The 22,886-nt window shown below is 26.5% G+C and overlaps 1 protein-coding gene across 5 annotated transcripts in view; it reads right to left on the bottom strand.

Annotated features, from left to right (window-relative positions):
- Positions 1 to 2,192: 2,192 nt before the first annotated feature.
- The window catches only part of LOC129963240 (ubiquitin carboxyl-terminal hydrolase 45-like), a 41,943-nt gene continuing 21,249 nt past the window's right edge, over positions 2,193 to 22,886 (bottom strand). For all 5 annotated transcript variants that reach the window (XM_056077459.1, XM_056077464.1, XM_056077461.1 and 2 more), the window contains 6 exons: positions 21,114 to 21,242; positions 19,722 to 20,160; positions 13,727 to 14,236; positions 11,757 to 11,854; positions 8,966 to 9,052; positions 2,193 to 7,421 (listed from right to left, as the gene is read on the bottom strand). In XM_056077459.1, the coding sequence (XP_055933434.1) occupies positions 7,074 to 7,421; positions 8,966 to 9,052; positions 11,757 to 11,854; positions 13,727 to 14,236; positions 19,722 to 20,160; positions 21,114 to 21,242 (1,611 nt within the window). In that variant the 3' untranslated portion in view covers positions 2,193 to 7,073. The remainder of the gene's footprint in view (positions 7,422 to 8,965; positions 9,053 to 11,756; positions 11,855 to 13,726; positions 14,237 to 19,721; positions 20,161 to 21,113; positions 21,243 to 22,886) is intronic.

Here is a 22,886-nt window from a genome sequence, read left to right as displayed (position 1 = left end):
AAGATATTTTTTATAAATTTTCACATTCAATAATTCCGTCGAACCAGCTGGTTGCCAATGGCGGCTAGTAACTATATATCTTTACTTTCTGCCATGCAAAATATAACAACAAACAACTATCGATCATAGAAAATTTCAAATTCGAGATTTTGATGTATACTCGATTCTCTACTGTGCTATAAAAAGTAACAGGGAACGTGGATGTTGTGGAAGTGTACGAGAAAGTCAAGCAGAAAGCTCCTGCTGATTTTATTAAGCAACATTAAGTAAAATATTAAAAAACATTTTAAAGCTAATTTGAAGATAAAATTGACGCAATGAATTGCGCATAAGTAAACAAATTTCATTTTTCTCACAAAAGGATCCAGAATTGAATAGGAGTAATTAAATGGAATTCATTTATCTATTATAAAAATATCAGCCAGTGGACAATCAGCATCGATTATTTTTTTAATTATTATTGTTCGATTTGTTTGTTTGTTTTTAAATTAGAAAAAATATATACTTTTACGTCTTACAATTTTCGATTTCTTATATTCATTTCTTTAAAGAATTTATAGGACTCTGAATCATAATTAAAAAATTAATTAGAACACAAAATTTTGGAATAAATAAACCGCAGTTTTAGTTTCGCCATTTGTCACCTAATAATGCAATAAAAATAAAATCATCAAGTAATTAAAATATTATTCAGTGAACTTAAGCTAAAAAGTTTTTTAAAAAATAAATTTTCCCAAAATCTTCTCACATACTTTCTAATAAATGTGTTAGCCCAGAGAACGCCTTGCGTGACATTGGCATACAATAGTTAAGAAATATTAACTTTTGGCATGAATATAGCATTTTTACTGAATCTATTGTGTAATCCTTGGCGAGTTATTTGGCGTTTAATCCCTGGCATAAAGTTCATAAAATATGAAAAACGAATTTGTGTTTTAGACTCGTTTTTCCCAACCTATTGAAACAATAATTTGTCAAGGAACTATAATTGTAATCACAACATTCTATACCAAATTCGATATATTTGTCATTGCGTTTTTGAATTACCACATTTCCATATCTGTGAAAGTACAATCCACCAGAAGTCAATCCCTCGTTGAATTTGGCTCAAAATTTGAAAGGTATCTAGAGTATAGATGCTGATTCTGCATACAGAATTCCATCTATCTAGTTCTCTTCATTATGTAGTTATCGTGTTAACTTGTATTCGAACACCGGACAGACAGCCTTCCTTCCTCCAAGCCAAGTTTGCTCACAATTTGATAAAAATTTACAAATTTGGTATGAAGACCGTAAACCAAATTTGATCCTTCTAGACAAAGGATTTTCGAGTTATCTTTGTCACAGACAGATGGACATTTTCCAAAAATGTGTTTTCGAATTCAGGGATGTCTAAAAAGTGGATTCTTCAAAATCTAGAGTTCGAATTTTTTAACGATTTCTATATTTACTACGTTTACGCCGATGATAAATCAACTGAACGCACTAAAAATGTTTAACATGATTTAATTTTGTTTCATATTTGTGCAAAGCGTTAAAGAAATTGCAACAATTTTAAACGAGAGTGCTTAATTATTACTGCTTTTACTCTACGTATTAAAAGTAAAAATAAAAATATCAAATATAGCACTTCAACATGAATAATGGCAGAAGAGCACGAATGATACAAGTGATTATACTGTGAAATAGGTTTAATATTTCGACAAAAAACGAATCTGATTAAAGTTATGTTTAAATTAACACTGAAAAAAAATTAAAAATTAGATCAAAATAGTAAGGATATGAAACTGTTGATATATAGCTAATTTTTAAATTTTATGGTGTAAAAATATTCTTATATGATTATTTATTCTAAAGTAATAACAGAAAATATATTATCTTTCAACTCCCATTTCACCTCCTTTAGAAACTCCAGAAACCTTTTAACAACATCGTTTCCTTCTTGGCGGTAAGGAATGTGTTTTAGTTATGGAACGAAATACATTTCGTTTGAATCTGTCAAGGGATATGGAATTGTAAAAGATTCAAACAAACAGATTTGATTTTATATATATATATATATATATATATATATATATATATATATATATATATATATATATATATATATATAAACACGAAGAAATGACATATATCATTAAATGAATTATCCAAGACAAACTCAACTTTATTATGAAATATGTTATGCAAATTTTACAAAATGATTCCCTAAAATACATTTTACAAACTACTAAAAAAGAAATATCCAGAGTCAATAACAAAACAGTATCAAATTATAAAATTCATCACATCAACAAACTTAAGCATTCAATCTAATCACGAAGTAGATTTGCCTCAGAAACTTAATAACCAAAAATTGTGGGAAGAGCAAAAGATAAATAAATATAGTTCGTAAAGCACCGTTTATACATTTATCAGTTATACATCGCTTCATCACAATCCCAATTCATTAATAACCATTATAATGATTATGATTTAATTTATACGATGTAAAAGCAAGGTAATACGTTGTTTTCAGAGTTGATGAAGGCTTGAATCTCCCGAGATCAGAAATCCTCTTCAAAGAGTATTGATTTGCGAGCCGATATTATAATTTCGTAGTAGAAAAAATTATTTCATCTTTCTGGATTCTACCGAAAAATTATTTTATTTTTGAGTTATTTTATTTGTCAGTATTCTAATGGTAAAAACATTCAATGAACTAAACTGGATTTATAATAATGAACTTAAATCTTACAGACAATTAGCACCTAAGATGATGATTAAAGAATTTTTTTTAACTGAATGTCAATGTGCGCAAACATAAATCATATAAAAAAATGTATAATTAGTACCAAATATACAATAAACGAATGAATTTTAAATTTATGATTGATACTTAATTTCAAAATTTTATCATTGATTTCAAAACTATGTAGCAATATACTAAAGCTGCTTTAAAATTATTACTTTTAAATAAATTTGTATTGAATTTGTAATAATGAAAATTGTTTATTAAAATTTCAATTAAATATCTTTTTATATGCCCAGATTGAAATCATTCCCTTGATCCATCATGAACAATTGTTTTACTGTATTTAATATCTCAAAGCAAATATCAAATCATTCGAATGGAATGGCATGTCATAATGATGTAATCAAAATTTAACTTTCCCAACTAGACGGTTTAAGAATATCTGATATTTTTTGTTACCATTCTTGCTATATCGTTTCTTTTAACATCAATTCAAGATATTTTGTCTATAAACATTAATAACAAAAATGGGAGAAAAAAAATAGAGAATCCTTCATAAAAAGTAGATAAGTAAATATTTTGTGACCATCAGTATTAGTAAACTACACAAATAATTAAATGGAATTACAAAGATATAAATTCATGTGAAGTCAAATGATAAACATAACCATATACCCATCATTAAATATCTAATTGCCATTCAGTCTACTGAAGTATTATAACTTTATTTTCTTCTTCCAAGCATAATTGGCCAATGAATTACAAAACTTAAACCAATGTGACACATGATGAGATGGTGTAAGCATGGATTTTATTATAAAGAAAAACCATGCAAGATATACGTAGATATTTCACATATAAAATAAATTAATATACTACAAAGAATATTTTGTACAATTTAACAGATAAAGGAACCTTTTACGACTATTTTTTTTAGTTTTTATTGCTTTGCGAGCATTAATTAAACATTCTTTTGAAAGAAAAAATAAATGAAAATACAAACCAGTTTTGTAAACTAATTTTACTGTACTTCTATAAATGACTAAAAATCAATAAAAAAAATATCACTAAAATAATAATAAACACAGAATATGAAACTGAATGAATGTTACTTTTATCTACTGATGAAATTTGAAATTCAATGCATTAGTTCATTTATTAAGAAAAATAATAAACATCATAATCAGGAACATTCCAAAATTTAAAAGAATGATGCTTTCATTTTATGCAGTCTCACACATATAACCGACATTTAAAAGTTTATTCAATCTTATCAAAGTAAGTATAAGAAAGTTAGTTATGATATGTGACATAGTAAACTAATTGATTACTAGGCATTTTAAATAATAAAAACTTATAATGCAAGAATCTAGATATTAAAAAAATAATTAAAAACACAATTTTATAAATGAATTAAATAGCAGAAATATTTTAATTAGTTTCTATTTTTTAACACATTATTGATCAATCAAGATTTAACTTGTGTTTTCACAACTGCAGCATCTCATTGGGAATCAACAATGCATTAAGTACGAGATTAAATTTTTTTAAAACTAGCAAACAAATATTGCTACTGATACAGAATTAAAATTTAATTATTTTAATGATTATAAAATAATTTAATTCAGAACAAATTAAAATAGTAAACTGTCATTGAGAACTCATAATTCAAAATTTCAAGATTTTACTACATCAGGAAGTGAGCTAAAAATTGATTACAAAATTCTGTTTTCCCAAATATAAAAAAAATCAAAAAAATTATGAATCACACTTGAAAAATCTATTATACAATCAATGTGCAATGCAAACACTAATGTATCAAAATACATTTCTTGAGCTATAACAATGATATTCAGTACACAGTTTAAAAATGTGTTCTGCAATTATGAAAATGAAAATTTATACTCTGAAAATTAATAAAAGATTTATGTACTTCAAAAAGAAATATCATTTTAGGAATAATTATTAATCAGAGTTCATTTTAAAGAAGTTGGGCAAGATAATGTCAAGCTCCATCTCATATGCATACATTACTTTAAGTGAAGAACGATTAACATGCTCAAATTTTCTTATTTCATGTAATGTCAAACATAAAGAGATTTGTTAATACCATATCACTGCATATATCATCATATATATGCAGCATAAACATATTAAATCTTTTTCACATAAGCAATTATTTTTTTTAAAGAATATAAAAAGAAACAGATCGAATTTAATGAATGTGTACTTTTGATCATTCTCTAAGGAATTTGTAATTATTAAAGAAAAGTTATTGAGTAAATATTTAAAATAAGATAGAATTATTTCTTATTTGCCCTTTTTGCATAAAATTATATTTCAAAATTTGTATCCTCTCTTTCAAAAAATGAATTCTGATTAATAGTTAACAAATTACGATACTTTTGCAGGTAAAATGTAATTTACTTCACATTTCAACTATCAGTTGACTACCACCATTATATATACTTTTATACTTATTTAAATCAATAAAATTTCCCAATATATATCTTTCTCTCTCTCACTTTAGAATGGCTAAAACTCATAAGGAAGTAGCCAAAATTCAGTACTGATTTCTGAAGGAATTGCATAGTAAACTAACATTAAAAGCTGCAATAAAAAATAGTAATTGCCTAAAATGCTGCCAAAATAACATATATATTAACAACAATATTCCCATTAATAAATATGCTAAAACATTCTTCATGATTGTAGATTGTCATTTTAAATACATTTACAGATTAATAAGCTATTCTATTTTTATTACTTTATTGATAGAATAAAGTAATAAGATTATGAAAAACATATTTAGAATGATTATTTAAATAATAGACTAAATTAGAGATAAAACAACAATTATTAAATGTAATATCATTGATATAATAAATACTTTTATATTTTTTACCATAATAAAAGAATAGGTGGGGTGGGGGGGGGATTAAAATTCTTGCTTGGATCAAAATGGATGTGAAAAAACACAATTACTTATATATGTATTTTTTGGTTGTTAAAGTCTTTTATGGTTAAAAAATAAAGTAATTAGCTATTGGCTGAAAGTTAACATCAAAAAAATGATATTTCCAAAAGTAATACTCAATTATTACACTTTCTGTCACTTAAAAAGAATGTAAATCATAAATTTAACTGAAGAACATACAGATTTTTTTAATATCATTATTGCTTAAGGGACACAGGGTAAAAGTAACAAAAATTATGCATCATTAGATATTTATTTGCTACTACCAATCCCACCCCCCCCCTCCCTTCTTTTTCAAAACCTCAAAGAACTGCATCTAACATTCATTCCCCAACCCAGTTAAAAATGTATTCTCTAGCAACAGTTATAATAAGTAAAACAATTTTTTCATCAATAAGATAATTCTAGAATTACCATGGGAAATCTAAAAGTGAAGAATTTGGAAGTCAGTCAACTTGAAAATAAAAAGAGGCCACTCTTACTAACATGTTTTCTTCAAATCCAAAGCCTGAAGCTAAAAATTTACTAAAAGTAGCTTCTATTACCATATAGTAAGCTTGACAAATTTCTTTCTTTTTTTTATTTAAAAATATTTTAGGAAAGTGTCAAGTTTGAAAAGAATAATTTTACAATAACAAAATAAAAACCTATTTGAAAACTATGTTTTATACACATGTTTAAAAAATATATCTTTAAAATTTTACTTATTAAGTGTTTAAAAACGCCAATATGTATGCAGTACTATAGTTTATCATTTTCATCTAATTATAAATTTTAATAATATTTCAATGAATGATAAGTATCTATTGATTACACTCAGTTATGCACAAGGTTTTGTTAAAATATTACCTAATATTTTAAAACATATGCATTTTTTTTATTACACACATGAAAGATTTACAGTAGAAATTCAATTATTTGGAGGACCAATTATTTAGATAACCTTGGGAAAAATAAATAGACAAACAAAATTTTCCTAGGTAAAAATTAGAAAAGATAGTGATACCTTAAAAGGCCATGTAAGTACACAAATTTATTGATATAAGAAAATTCTATTTTTTCTTAGAAATGATTTGTTTTTCATCAATTAATCAAATATTCAATTATTTAAATCAGTTCAGGTTTCAATAAATAATAATAATTAGAGTTTCACTGTACAGTTACTTGTTGTCACACGACAGCAGTAATACAGTTATTAAACAATACCTGCAAAAGTAAAATAAATAAATTAACTACAGAATTAGTTTTTATTACTTAGAGTAATTGGAAAATATCGTCATTGTAGCACAAACTTATTATCAACAATAAAACACACACACACAAATACAAAAAAAAATTACACATAGCTAAAGTTTGAACTAATTATTTTATCCTCTCATAAAACAACAGATATGCTTGGCATTTTAAAACAACAGATTCAGATGCTTCCCTAACAACAGAGTCACTAATGTAATACCATCGTCTTTCATCATTCAATTCTTCTCCAGAATTATTTTCCCAAGAGGAGTTTGTTTTGGAAAATTTGCGCAACAATTGCTCTAAATTGCATTGAGCTAATGGCAAGTTGCACATAAATGACTGATTTAATTGTCGTTTTGAAACTTTCACATAAGCCGTATAGTGTCCACTTCGTAGATGACCACTATGTTCAACAATTCCATATAATGAATACAAGATCTCATCCTTCACTGTGGCCATGTGAGGTAGTATCTGAAGAAGAAAAAAAAAATATTGGAAATAATTACAATATATAAGATTTATTTAGAACAGTGTATAAAAATATTTTTTTAAAAAATCAAGCAAATTAAAACACAGCTTAAAATACTATCAAATATCAGAAACAATTAAAAAGTTAATTGCAGAACTTCAGAAATCAAAACAGACATGAATGATTATGATTATGAACTATAATAACTATACAATAATGTTATTATAGTTCATAATCATAATTTTATCCAAAAACTTATTTCCCTTCAGTTGATAAAAAAAAAATGGAAAAATGCTTTCAAAATGGTTCTTTTTCCCGGATTGATGAGGCACCCATTGAACATAAACTTCAGAGAATTCAGGTTATTATTATTTAATATAATTTTATGCTTACTTTCATTTCAAACATCCAATTAATTAGCATTATATGTCTGTTAACAAGAATGTTTCCTTATTATAATCCTAGCATTTGTCACAGTTAATAGTTTTTATTATGATAAGCATCATCAATATCAATATGTTTGTTCTCAAATATGTTGCAATACTTAGCAATAGCTTCACACAATATTGCATTTTCATCATACTCTCTAAATAACTATTGATAAATTTCTGCATGGTCTAGCCTTTTTATGCCGAAAAAAAAAATCACAGCACATATTTGAATCTGAATGCCACCAGCTGCTGATGAGATATATTCATAACCAATTAGAAAGAAAATTAACTTTGTCACACTTAACCCATTATGTCCTGAGTAAAGAATAAATATTTACAGTGTTCCCATAAAGTTTTAATAAAATATCATTTTACCAATATTTTTTAATAAAAAAAATGCAACTAACTTTTTAATTGATTTACACATATAGAATAAAGAAAAATAAGATATTTCGAGATTTTTTACTTAGTTTTGATTAAATGAAAATGAAACCTTAAAAAGTAAACCTTAAATTTAAAAAAATAATAATAAATAATGCAAATAATTAAATTTTCTTTATTACTTAATTCACAGAATACTAACAAATTATTTAACAGTAATCCAAATGATAATAAAGAATACATTTCATCAAAAATAAATTTTAGAAATATTTATAAATGCAAATAAATTCTATCTAGAAATTATTGAACATCAAGAAAATGGCATGCATATGTATCACTAATATATATATATATATATATATATATATATATATATATATATATATATATTAAAAGATTTACAAAGTCTTTTTTTTATATTTCATATGTTAAATAAAAAAAATAGTAATAAATATTTAGTAAAACTGAACACATTGGTAAAAGAAAACAAAATGTTATTATGAAAATAAAACGTCCTTCTTTTTACAGAAAGATACAATTTAGATTTATTTTTCAACTGACAATTATTTTATTATCAACTGACAATTGTTACTTTATCTTATATCTTTTGATGATTCACATACGATTTTGTCAATATTTTTAAATAAAAATGTATTAAAAAGATGCTAAATACTTTAAGTTTATTTTTGAGCACAGTAACATTAAATTAAACATAAATTAATTTCAATACATACCAAACAAGCAGAACTGCAATAAGGAGTTAAATCAAGCGTTAAAGGAAATTCCACAAATCTATTCACTTTCCTTAAACTGAATCCAATCTAAAAATGACAACAAAAATAAATTATTATGCAGATTCATATGTAATTTATTAGATATATATAATCACAAGGAAGAAGAAAGTAAAATTTAAAATATTTAGTACAAATGAAGAAACAATTTGGAAGAGGAGAATTTGATAAACACAAATTGAAATAATAGAAAAATTTTTAAAGAATGTTAAAGAACATTTATAATCTATTTTCATCCCATTAAAGTTTACAGCATATCAATTTCAAATGTTTTAGAATATATTTCAATTTCTTTTTATAAATTGAAAGCTCTGTAACTGTATAATTTGTTAACTTTTATACTTTACAGTTAATAATACAATTTCTCAGCACTCCATAACAATAGATTTTTTCAATGTCTCTAAATAATTTTAGAAAACTCAATAATGAAATCAAAATTCATTAATATCAGAATAATTGAATTCTGTCATAACACAATAAAAGAAATTCAATTTTAAATCTGTAAAGTTGATAATTATCTAAAATTTTTTTAACACAACTAAACATGAAATTATGAATTCATACAACAATATCAAATTGAAATCAAAACGGATCTAACATTGATAAATTCATATAACAAATGCCCGAAACGAAAAAAAAATGAACTTCATAAAAAAATAATGAATTATACCAAACATAAACATTAAGAAAAAAATGATTAACTGAGCAATAAAATGAATATATCAATATAAAAAAAAATGCATAGCATATTAAAAATATAGAATTTTTACACAAAAGAAAATTAATCGATCTCAAGAATAATGAAATTTGGTTCCAAAATTACTAAATTTCACATTTCTGCAGAAATGGGTCATGTCTGTAAATTATCTATGCTAATAATAAAAATTAACATATATATATATATATATCTGCGTCTGTTGCCACTCTATATATTATATACAGAGTGATCAAGAAATAACAGGAGGTGTTCAGAGCCTTGTAGCGTGTTATGCACATGATAAAATATAACAAAATTTGACCACCATACACATTAAAGTATGTGGTTTCAATTTATCAAGAAAAAAAAAAATTAGTACCAAAAAACGCCAATAGGGGAAATCCTGGCGCTGCAATCAAAAACTTTATTATGTAATTTGCTTATACGGTACTTTGTGACATGACATCGAAGATAAAGGGAAGGGTTGCAGGAATTTATGTCATTCTGACAGTATTCGCCCGTCGATTGCGTTGTTACTACGAGAACGTGTCTTATTATTCAAGCTGTTTTATCAACAAGATGAAAATGCCAGTGCTGCTCTTCGTGAATACCGGCGGTTAAAACAGTTATGTTGAAAAATTTGAAACAGGAATTTTTTATGTGCAACCAGACCGAGGACGTAAAGTTATCAAGCAGGAACAAGTTGAAGAAGTTGCAACTACCGTTATGGATCAGGCGATAGCTGATAAGCAGGCTATCAGCAGTGCACATTTAATATCGAAACAAACAGATACCCCATTCTCGATGATGCAGAAGATATTGCGTAAGATTCTGAAATTTTATCCATATAAGATAACACCCATTAACTGATGACACTGATCTGTATGTTGGCAATTTCTGGTTGTGAGACAGTTCTGGTTCACTTGAAAGGCGTTGTGTGTCAAGGACATGTTCCTGGCATTCCTACTTTAAAAGATCAAATAACGTTACATGTCAGACGAATAAATGCCGATATGCTACCGTCGAAAACCTCGTGTACCACATGCAATTATTGAAACATCAAGTTGATGGTCACCTTGAGCCAAATTTGCAAATTGCTAAATAAACGTTTTTCATTGGTATTTGGTGTGTTGCTATTTACCTACATAAGCATATTAAACACACGTGAAAAAAAAATGCATTTTCATCAACATGTTGCTGTCATACTGACAAAAGCTCAATTAAAAGATAAAATTCTCATTGCAAATTAGCCATAAAAAAGCATGTATATTTATTTCAATTTCTGAATAAAATGAAATAAAAATAAAATTTTCTAAAAAAAAACAAAAGCAAAAGAAATTTTTTGTGGCCTTTTAAAATATCTATATATTGATCTAATAATTCTGTATTTAAGGCAACATAGTTCATACAAACAAGATATCTACTCAAATCGAGGGGCAAACTAATTTCTAAGCCATTAGCAACTGGTATAATAGGGAAAATAGTCTAAACAAATTATATTTTATGCAGTTGTCAATAATGATCTGATGAATAATTAATTTTTATCCAGAACATTTGATACTATGAGATATATTCAATAAATTCTTTCTTAATGCGACAAACTGCATTTTACATAGAATCAGAGAAATTTCTTTTAAAATGTCCCCTGAGATATTGCAAATATTATATAATATATTCTACAATACACATACAGCTTCCAATACTGAACGATTTTTCTTTCTGTACACATATTTTTTAATAAATATTTTTGGTTTCAGTGAAAATATTTTTGATTTGGTTGAACTTTAATCACTTTTGTTTCAAATTAAAGTTCATATTTAAGGGAAGATGATAGAAATATTAGAAGATGTAAAGTATAATAGTGTAAAACTTCTAAAATAGTAAAAGTTATAAGATTACTAAAATTTGAAGACTAAAAATATTTCGCTATGCGGGCTATTAGAAGAAGTTGCATTAAATAATTAATGGAAAATTTTAGCAACCATTAATCTCAAATTAATTGGTCCCCAAGGGCAGCTAAATGAATATTTCACATACCTGTTGAAATCTTTTCAAATGCAAAGTCAATACTGCAGGAGGACTGAATACTAAGAGTTGTTTACTAGCATTGCTATAAACAACAGCCTTTTTATCACCTACATAACAAATTAAAAAGTTAAATTTTCTAAAAAATAAATATTAAATACTTTTAATAAATAAAAGATATATTAAAAATAAACATAATGAATGTGTGTACATTGCAATAGCAAAAGAAAATTTTCTAAGAATACCAATCTAAGATGTACTATTATTTTTAATGGTATAAAAGAATTCTACACTAATAAAGAAATAAATTCTCAAAAAAATCTACAAAAACATTTAAAGATCACATCCTTTCACTTTAAGTCTTGAGATTAAAATAATCCTGACAAATAATTTTTTAATGTAAAACACTTTACAAGTTGTATGATGTATGTAATAATACCAAAAACAATCAGTTCACATGGTTCTTAATAGGATTATAGGGGGAAGAAGAAAAAAAAAGGATTTAGATTAAGACAATCTAATGATAGAATATTCAAAATAATTTGTTCATATTATTCAAAATAAAGCGAGTTTACATTTATTAAATTCATGCATTTCAAATTTTAAAAAGTTTGCTGAAATTTTTATAATATAAACAATTTGAAACTTCTATATGTTTCTTTCTAAATATATTAGCATCAAGCACAATGGATAGCCATGAAAAGAATAATAGAACCCTTATTTTTATTTAGCTATTATATACTTAATTTCCACAACTTTTTTACTAATCTTAAACTAAATAAATAAATAAGTCTCTTGTGTAAATAAGTATCCTTCTGAAATGTTAACATAAAATCATTTATTTCTGAAATGTCTTATTTTCATGAACCCAAGAACTTATTATTTCACTAGTAACCTGTATTATTATATTACTCTTGTTTTAAAAAAATTACTTATAATTTTTTACTCTCTTTATTTCTTTTTTGTCTGATATTTTCTACCATAATGAAAATCTTCCTCATAAAATTGTTTTAATAATTTATATGTTTGTAAGAAAGTGGAAATTAAAATGTTTGAAAAGAAACAGTTCATGTGATAAATAAGGTTCAGACTAGCATACATACATAACAATATGCTCAAAATATAATTTACAGTCATATTTCTTTTCTATAAATTTATGAGCTGATTCAAAAATTAATTTCTTGGTTCATGAAATGTTTAGAAGATCACAATAACTTTAGTAATTAAAAAAGAACATTAAATTGCCTATACTTGATGCCAATATTTTAAAAATAATAATAATTGCAAATATATCAAAATGAAATTGGAAATATATCTAAATTTCATTATGTATATTCAGAGAAATTTATGAGCATCTAAGCATCATCCAGGTGAATTTATGGCACTTACAGCCATGAAATCTAGCATACATACTAGTTACAAAGATGACTCAATACACTTAAAACCAAAATATTCAAATATAATTTTTAAAATTTTTATTCAATATTTCATGTTGTTTGAGACAATGTCTGACAGTATTTGGTCAAAATATCATTTCTGATAATTGCATCAGTTGTTATTATAATGAATTTTTTTATCTCCATATTTTATTGAATTTTGCAAAATTTTCAAAATCTAATCAGTTTTGTCATAAACTGTAGGAATTAAAAATAAAATTACCACATCCAATAAATGAATTGAATTTGAGAAAATGACTGAACCATTTCTCCCTAATTTAAAACAACAATGACCTAACTATCTATTTTTATTCATTTTCCTAAAAATTATTATAATATTTTAAATTATGCTAATTTATTAACAATTTTTTTCTACAAGCATTGAATAATCTCAGAAAGTTAGGCATAATGAAAAATTTTCCAATATCTGCACACTTTTCCTAAAATGGAAAAAAGACCTATAGAATTACCATCCATGTACATTATATCAATAAAGACAGGAGATATCGAAATTTGAATTAACATAACTGCAGACAAAATACTCACCTGATTTTTTACGCTTTATTTCACTACAATTTTCGCATCTAAACTTATTGTTTCCAGTCAGAAGTTCTGGTTTTGTAAAATGGCTGAGACAAGTATCAATTGAGCATTCTAGGGCAGCCATATGCTTTCGTGGCTTTAGTGTTGACAAAGACTTCAATATCCATTCCTTTGTCTCACTCTCAGTCAGATTGTGTGAAAGATCCCCCTCCTGGTCATTAGTACTTTTTTCATCTGGACTGTCATCTGATCCAGGAACAGTTTTGGAACTTTCAAAATCATCTGCATTTGGCGAAGAGGACAGGATACTTTCCTGTCTATCACTATCTCGCCTTATTCTGACTTCCTTTACTTGCATAGAAAGTGCATGTATTCTTTCATCCAATCCAGAATTTACTTCAGATATAGTAACAGTTTCAATGCTGTTTGATAGATCAGCCACCGCCGAATCATCGAGGCTTTCAACCTCAATAGCAACATTTGAATTATTTGTTTCCAAAGAGTTTGAAGCATCTACAGCAATAAGAAATAAAAATCCAATTAAATTAACATATATGATTTTAAAAAATATAAAAATAATTAGATAAAAACAGTTATAAATCTATTAAAAAAATTTTCATGTAAGTATCTGTTTGTTGCATTCAAGAAAAAAATTTTTAATAACAAAATTAAAGCTATAATAGAAATTATATGAACAATCAGATAAATAATAACTTGATTCTTGAAAAGACAGAAGCTAAATCTTAAAGCATTTTAATTTTTAAATGTCAACATGAGATATGCACTCTTATTAACGGTAGGGGGGAGAGGACAGACTTGGGCAGTTTTTTAAAAAAATTCAAAAATGGGAAAACTATGCATTTTAAAAATAAAAATTTGCCATTACTTTTTTGCTTACTTCTAAATGCTCAAATGAAGAACACTAAAGAGATTTGTTATGTCTATCTAACTGCATTTGAAATAATAAGCAAGCAACCTTCATCTTACCACTACTAAAATTCAATATGAATTTCAAGATAAGTACATCTCATATAAAGTCATCTAAAGCCACTAGATACTATTTTATACAAAGTATTACTGTTTTTATCACAAACTTATTCATACTTTAACTGAAACAAAATTCATCAAAAATATTAATCCTACAAGAATTTCTAATATTCATTCATTATTTTTAAAAGTACTAGACAGAATAAAGAGAAAAACATAAGAGAAATATAAATACAAAACAGCAAACCATTATCTACATTTAAAATTAAGAAACTGGAAACACTTTGCCACTAAAACATTTTAAATTTTAATATTAAAATAATTCATTAAAACCTCCTTTCCTAAACTATTTGATTCTCCTATGCACTGAAAATCTCTTTCTTTCTTTTTGCCTTTTCAATTGGTTTGCACACAGACTTTTAAGAAGAAAGTCTTTTAAATTCTCACTCTTTTTTATTTTAAATCATTTAGTTCACCAGCAATGTGTTTCCCTATTCCTTTCAAAATTTTGAAATTGCAATTATTGCTCATCTAAGTTTTTGATATTTTTTGAGCAGACTTTTTGCAGATGACCTGAATTCTTTTATAATGCAGACATTATCTATTTTAACATATTTTTTTTCTTTCTTTTCAATTCATTTAAAATCAAACATTTTGCGATATCTGTTTCTTTTTTAAGATTTTCAACTTCAATATTTTTATTTAAGGGAAATTCCCCTTTAACTATGGCTTAATCATCTGACACGACCTTTGGCTTTTAAAATATTTTGATAAAAACTTATCAATTTGATTAATGGGATTAAAACTCCTAAAATTTTATTGAATTGCACGCCATAAAAAGTTGTAAAATTCTATTCAAATAACATTTTTTCTTCTTTCTTATACTCACGTATACAGAAAGAATGGCTTTCTTCTTCTAATAGCAATAGAGGCGGCGTTAGCAGCGGGGCAATTGCCTCCCTGTCGGCAACCGCTAGCGCCCCTCCCCCTCCCATCAGTGAGAGATTGAGAGTTCCGTTGGCAAAGTTTTTACCACTTCAAGATGGTTATAGAGAGCTGGGTATTAACGAATATGATAATTTGAAACCCCTCTTAAAGTTAATATACTGTAAACAGTCGAAATGTCCAAGTAAAGGTTTAAACAGTTTGATTACATTTAGCAAAATAATCAATAAGGTGGCAAGTCTATAAGTCACATGTTGCCGATAATTTTTATCGAATGTCGAATGTTAAGTCCGCAAATTTACAGACACCAGATTCAAATGACATTCATTCAGCTAATAACTTGCACTACTTTTGACAAGGTGGCTGGTGAATAAGATATCGCATTTTGACGACAATTATTGGTCAGCCGACTAAGAAAATGCAATAAATGTTGACGTTAAAGTCTTTTTGCAAAGACGTTAAAGTTTGTGAATTTTCCGACATCTGACTCACATGCCATTCAGCTTATAATTCTCACTACATTTAGCAGAATAATCAACAAACTGGTAAGTGAATAAGATGTCACATTTTTGTCTCCTGTTCTTTGTCTCTCGACTAAAATGACATCATTGTTTATGGAACAAAAATTGTTTGCATCCACTATTTCGATTTCTTGTCAATGGAATTATTAGGAAAATAGAAGCTTTTTTTATTATACACGAATAGGGCTATGAATGGTTCAGAAAAGAATTGTCATTTTATTCATTCAATTGTTACTTTCTTGCTAATGAATTTGTAAGTTTATTTCAATATGATAATTATCTGACTAAAATCTGGTTTATAGATAAACTATATTTAATAAAAAATCTTTTTCTCTCACCACTCTTATGCAATATGTAATGCAAAGAAGAGTTACTTAGATGTAGCCAAATTATGTGAATTTACTATACATCAGCAGAGTAAGTGAACTGCATAATTATAAATTAAGTTTATTCACCAATAAAATCTCTGTCTTTTGTATTCTAATTTATTAGGCTGCAATTGTTAATGAAATATACCGACTGCAACTGACGACAAAATTTAAATATTTGTGATATGGTACTGTTTTAACAACACTAAAAGCTTATTAAATGTGTACTAAACCTTTTAAATAAATTAGCATCAAAAGTTTTCAGATTCTATCTTCAGTATTATAAATATGCAATTAGAGAATATATATATATATTTCTTTTCCTCTTCCTTTTTTTTCTTCTTTTAATTACTTCAATTACTCTGCAAAAACTATATAATTTCAAGGTAGGACAGGTAGCTTCAATCTTAAAAGTAGGAGTGAAAAAAAAAAGAATCAATGGGATTCAGGTAGCTCCAGTCTTAGGAGTAGGAGTGAAAAAAAGAAAGAATCAATGGGATTCAGGTAGCTCCAGTCTTAGAAGCAGGAGTGAAAAAAAGAAAGAATTGATAGGATTCAGGTAGCTCCAGTCTTAGAAGAAGAGTGAAAAAAAAAAAGAAAGAATCAATGGGAAATTATTCCATCTAAAGTTCCTACCTTGAAATGATGGGAGTTCTAATATTCTTCAGAGTACCGCTGTCAAAGATAAATAATTTTTTTCTTTCTTTCAGAATTGGAAGGAGTTTATAAGAAAAAACTTACAATTAATTTTTTTTCATGTTTTCCCTTCCATTGATAGTATCTTATGTATTAATACTTTTCATATAATTATATATTTCATATAATTATATATTGTTCATTTTCAAGAAAAGTAATCAACCAAGGAAATGTTTTATGAATTTTTAGATTTGATCATTTCATTTTATGAAGTACTATTTTGCTTATGTTATCATTATCCAATATTACGCATTTATAAATTATTGTAGTTCAGTTTAATTTATTTTTGTTGAAACAAAAACATTTTATAAGTATTAAAACAAAGATCCAGAATATTAAGAACTGCATCAAATTCAAAATAATTAAAATCACATTCCTCTTTAAACTCTACACACTTGTCCAAATATGCTTTATAAAATGTTAATATAATCCTAATATTTTATCATTCAAAGAATTTGTATCAGTTACATATGTATTTGTTTGGAAACTAGGAAGTTTTTTTTATGCAATGTGCTTGCATCCCTTCTCAGCTCCTAATCGGAACTTTGGTAAACAAAACATGAAAGTGGTATTTACAACTGCTATGCTTTCAAGAATAATATTTTTCACAGCATTTAAAAGTTTTCAAACAGCTGGTAAAAAATTATTTTTATTTCTTTCACCAAAAATGGTTTAGGTGGATAGTTTTTTTAAGGTGATAATTTTGGTCACTGACAGGAAAATCCTACATTTTGCAACAAATTTATATAGTTTTAAATGTTAATATAGTAAATTCTCCGTTTTAATATATAACACCAAGTCAATCCACACTTTAATTACATGTTCAAAGCATGGGGGGGGAGGGCACTTTGTACTTGTGGGTGAGAAGCTTCTGGTATGGTGTTTGGTTCTCGCCACCCTTGAGAGTATACAAAAGGGTGGGAGTAGCTATCTCCCATCAATGTCCGAATGTACTTCCTTAGGCAAAAGTTGTACTGCGGCCGGTGATGGTCCTAAGGACTCAACCATGGCTCCCAACAAGGTTGTTGTTGCAGCGGTCCGTTCATTCATGTTTTTCCATATGCCTACTGGTAGGTTGGAATAGTTAGTTGATGATGTTCAGCAGCAGCAGCATTCAAAAACCTTCTAGTTCTACAAAGATTGAGCAAGTATTTTCTAAAAACATTACAAAAACTACCCTTATTGCTGGTGAATCTTTGAATAAATAATATTAAGATAAAAATAGATCCATATTTCATGTGGATATTATTTCATTATGTCAAAATGAGCTATAACATGCCATAACTGCCTACATTTATGAGCAATATCAAAAATTCTATTTTGCATTTTTTTTATCATTCAACAAATGAAATCAACTTCCAAATTATTGATTATCTATATATCAAAATATATGGAAACCTTTCTCAAATCCAGTTTTCTACAGAATTATGAAACTCCTGCAAAATATCTTTGTCCACGGAATGACTCACATATCTGGTTTCAATTTCTTTCTTTCTTCGTTTTATTATTATTGTTGTTGTTTGTTTGTTTGTTTCCCCTTTCAAGTCAAATTCGCAAATCCATTAGTAACAATTTATTGAATGTTTCGTCAAATAGGCTATCCACATAAAGTTTAGCCAGAAATTTATTAATTTATTTTATCATGAAGTTATGCTACATGAAATAAAGTAAGAACATTTTGTTAGCCTTAAGGAAAACTTTTCAACAATTTTGAAATATTTCTTGGAATAAGTTTGAAATCTCCTAGTAAACTATACAAATAACTCCTTCCCACACTTCAAAGACCATTTACGTTTTGTATCCACATATTGTATGATGACACATTGGATTACACCATCCATTGTGTGAAAACATAATGTATGGAATAAATCACTCCATGAAAGGACAATCATTCACTGAGCTTTTTAAAGATTCCTTGACAGTTTTGGAGATGATCCTGCTTGCTCCCTCCTCTCTTAATATCCTAAGAGAAATGATTTATAATGGCAGTATTCTCATTTCAATACCCAATAGTTGTTAATAAAATATTCAAAACCAATGTTACAAACTGTTTCTCCCATTCTCTCCTACAAATAATAGATACACAATTCAACAATTTTTCAGGGATTCTAAAAGGACCCGGAAACAAAATCAAGTACTTTTCCAAGAGTTCCAAGTATAAAAATATAAATCAAGAAGATTTTAAGAATTTTCAAGGATTGTGGGAACTATTTAAAACTACATAAAATAAATGCATCAGTTAATTTAATAATTAGAGCAACTGAAAGACATAAAAGTCATAATATGTTAACCTTCTGCTATATTAAGAGTTCACACAAAAATTATGGGATGTTTCATTTATTTACACAATAAAAATATTTATATCTGTAGTTGTTGCTAAAATTGCATTAAATCATTTGGTATCTTTTAGTATCTCAATAGTATTAAAATGGAGACCAAAAATATATTAAAACCTTTAAAAATTACTTCAAAATTAATTACCTTCAGAATGCTCAACTGGACCATCAATATCTTCTTCATCACTCAAAAATAGTTCAATATCGTCAAATAATAATATAGATTCAACTTGGCCAGATTTCACTGGGGAAAAATTCTTATGCACAGGAATGCTCTCACCAGTCTCTTTGTCAATTGTATGACTTATTTCACAAGTTTTTTCTAATAATTCCATTTTCTCAGAATCTGAATCATCATCACTTAATATGTCCCCATTTGGTAATGTTTCCTTCAATAGTGGCAGTACTGTGGATTCATTATTTAATTGACTTGGCTCATCACTTTCAACATCAATCTCAGCATTTTCGTCAATTTCCTCTTCATTGTCAACTGCAGTATCAGGTAAGTTAGAAGTGTCAACTTCTTCTGGCGAATTTCCATTTAATTCAACTGGTTTTTTTATCTGTACCCTTTTCAGTTTTTTCTAAAATAAGAAAGATTATATTTTAGCATTACTCTTTAGATGCAAATTATAACTCTAAATTTCTAGAAATAAGAAGAAAATTAACCTTAATGCTGGTAATATTTTAGAAAAAATTTTAATTAGTTAATTTTTTTAATCATTTACTATCTTTGATAGTAAATATTTAAATTGTTTACTATCTGTAAAATAAATTTTAAAAACATATCTATTTATTTTACAATTCTAGAGAGATAGATTTCACATATTTAATTTTTTCAAAAACACACAACTCCAATTTTATATTGAATTGCATTTAAGTTCATCATGCAAAAACTTGCTTAAAATGATAAGGAGAAAGGAATTATCATTATAACAGATTGTTTATTAAAACAATCTGAACTCATGGAAAAGTAAAATAATTCTGGATGGGTTTCTGCCATATTCTACGAATATTTATTTTAATACTTAATGGACATAAGGTTTCTGATGACATAAATAGAAGAAAAAAAATACATCAAAAAATCAAAAACTTTTTCATTAAGTATTGTAAAATGGCTGAAACTATAATTATGAAATTGATTTTTCACATTAAATTTCTTTATAATCATAAAAATTATATAAAAATATTTATTATATGCAGAAATTCAAAGATACAATTTATTTAAAAAAATGGGTGTGTCTTGTTCTGAAAAGACTAATTTTTCTTTCAAAAAGTATCCTTCCATTTAATGAATGATCAGCTACTTCATTTTTATACACACTAGGAGAAATAATTTTTTCTTTTTTAGTATAATTACAATAACAGCATATGATTTTTTAAAAAGATATAGTTATATATATTTTTTAATGAAAGGGAAAAATACTTAGATTACTTGTGATGTAAAGAAAAGTTGATAAATGAATCTGCATAAGAATACAAAAGCTTCTGCAACCTTTAACAAAGAGATACTATGCTGAGTAATCAACATAGAGACCTTTTCTTTCTTTTCCATTTGCTTCATCTTCTTTTCTTGATGTTTGCTAGGTTTTGAGTAATCTTTTTTAGTCCTGTTGAGTACCTGCTCCTCATTTTCATCTTGATCCGATTTCCGACCTCGAATGGGCTAAAATAAAAATCTCTAATTTAATGAATATGTCTAATTTTGCTTTAGATTATAATAAAGTTCAGCATATTGTCAAGAAAATGGAATGCTTTAGAATGCAAAATGCAAAGCAAGGAATGATTTATTATTGTTTACATAAAGTATTATTATGTAATATATAGCCTTAATATAAAACATTTAAAAATTGCAATTTTACTTTTTACCAATCTCTAGAAATCTTCTTGCAGTATTTTAAAATAATAAAAACATAATAATGCCCTTTTCTTTTGATTTGGTCACTGTTAGCTTTATGAAAACAGGTGTAACACTTATTTCAAAAAAAATAGTTTGAGCATAAAGCATTGCTGATATGTATTGTATTTTAATATTTTAGATGAATTATCACAACTTATTTCTTCAAGTTTTTTTAAATGACTAGAGTACATAATTATATTACACCTAAACCATAGGTCTAAATAGAGATGGGGGCTTGATATTATTACACAATCAAGTACATGGATGAGATGCTACTGGATAAGTAAATAGTCTGTTTCTTCTTTAAAGAATAAAAGCAATATTGTCATTGTGGGTGCCTCCATCATAATGATGAAATGCAATTTTTATAAGAGAAGTTTGCACCCTAGTCTATGATAGCCCTCACAAGTCGACCTTAGCTCTGCTTTTATACTATTCATACTGATTGTCATTCAGTTAATCTCAATACTTTAATTGAATAGTGTAATAAATTCAAACATAATTTTATCAGTAATATTTTTACATCCTAGTAATTTTTCCTCACTGTATGGATAAACCACTACAAGCAACAGCAAATACAAAACCATTCAAAATTATAAGATTTCAATTAAACTTTCACATTTTATGGCTTTATTTGCATATTCCATATTTCAATGCTTCTGCTATTCTTTATAACTGTATGTGATTTTTTAAAGAAGGAATAAGATTTCAGAAAATTATAAACATTATGTAGATACAATGATTGCAATTATTCCATGAAATTTACACATAGTATCACTGAGTTCAATCCTTAATTTTTGTTCCAGCTTTTGATTGACTGCTAATAACAATTATCATCACTCTTCAAGACACACGATTACCTCTTCTAAATTCTAAGAAAATTTACAACAATGTATCAATATGCTTCAAAATTAGGCGATTACCTATAAAAATACTCTTTGGAAATTCAATTTTCTTCTGAATTTTTATTTATGAACAAACTGCTTGAAAATCTGTATGAGAAGAAGTTATAAAATATGTTTTATTTAATGCTCATTTCAATTCAGGTGACAGACATGTGATGATTTTAATTTTAATAAAAGACTGTAACTGCATTACAAGAACATGAAAAAAAATTATAAAGAGTGTATATATATATATATATATATATATATATATATATATATATATATATATATATAGCATATTTATTTTCTGAACAATAATTGATACAAAGTGCAAAAAATAGTTGAAAATGTACTTAAGAAAAAGTGAGAGATAATAAGCTCAATTACAGTTTTTTATAAATGATATCAATAAAATTAAAATTATATGATAATAATTATTATGATTCTTAGCTCACTTGGGTCCTAACCAAATCAGTAAAGAAGCAAAACTTCTAGTAGCTAATTTGTACTTCTAATAGCAGTC

The sequence above is a fragment of the Argiope bruennichi genome, chromosome 3 (assembly GCF_947563725.1).
Source record: "Argiope bruennichi chromosome 3, qqArgBrue1.1, whole genome shotgun sequence".
Taxonomy (NCBI): Eukaryota; Metazoa; Arthropoda; class Arachnida; order Araneae; family Araneidae; genus Argiope; species Argiope bruennichi.
This window is presented reverse-complemented; position numbering and strand designations above follow the sequence as displayed.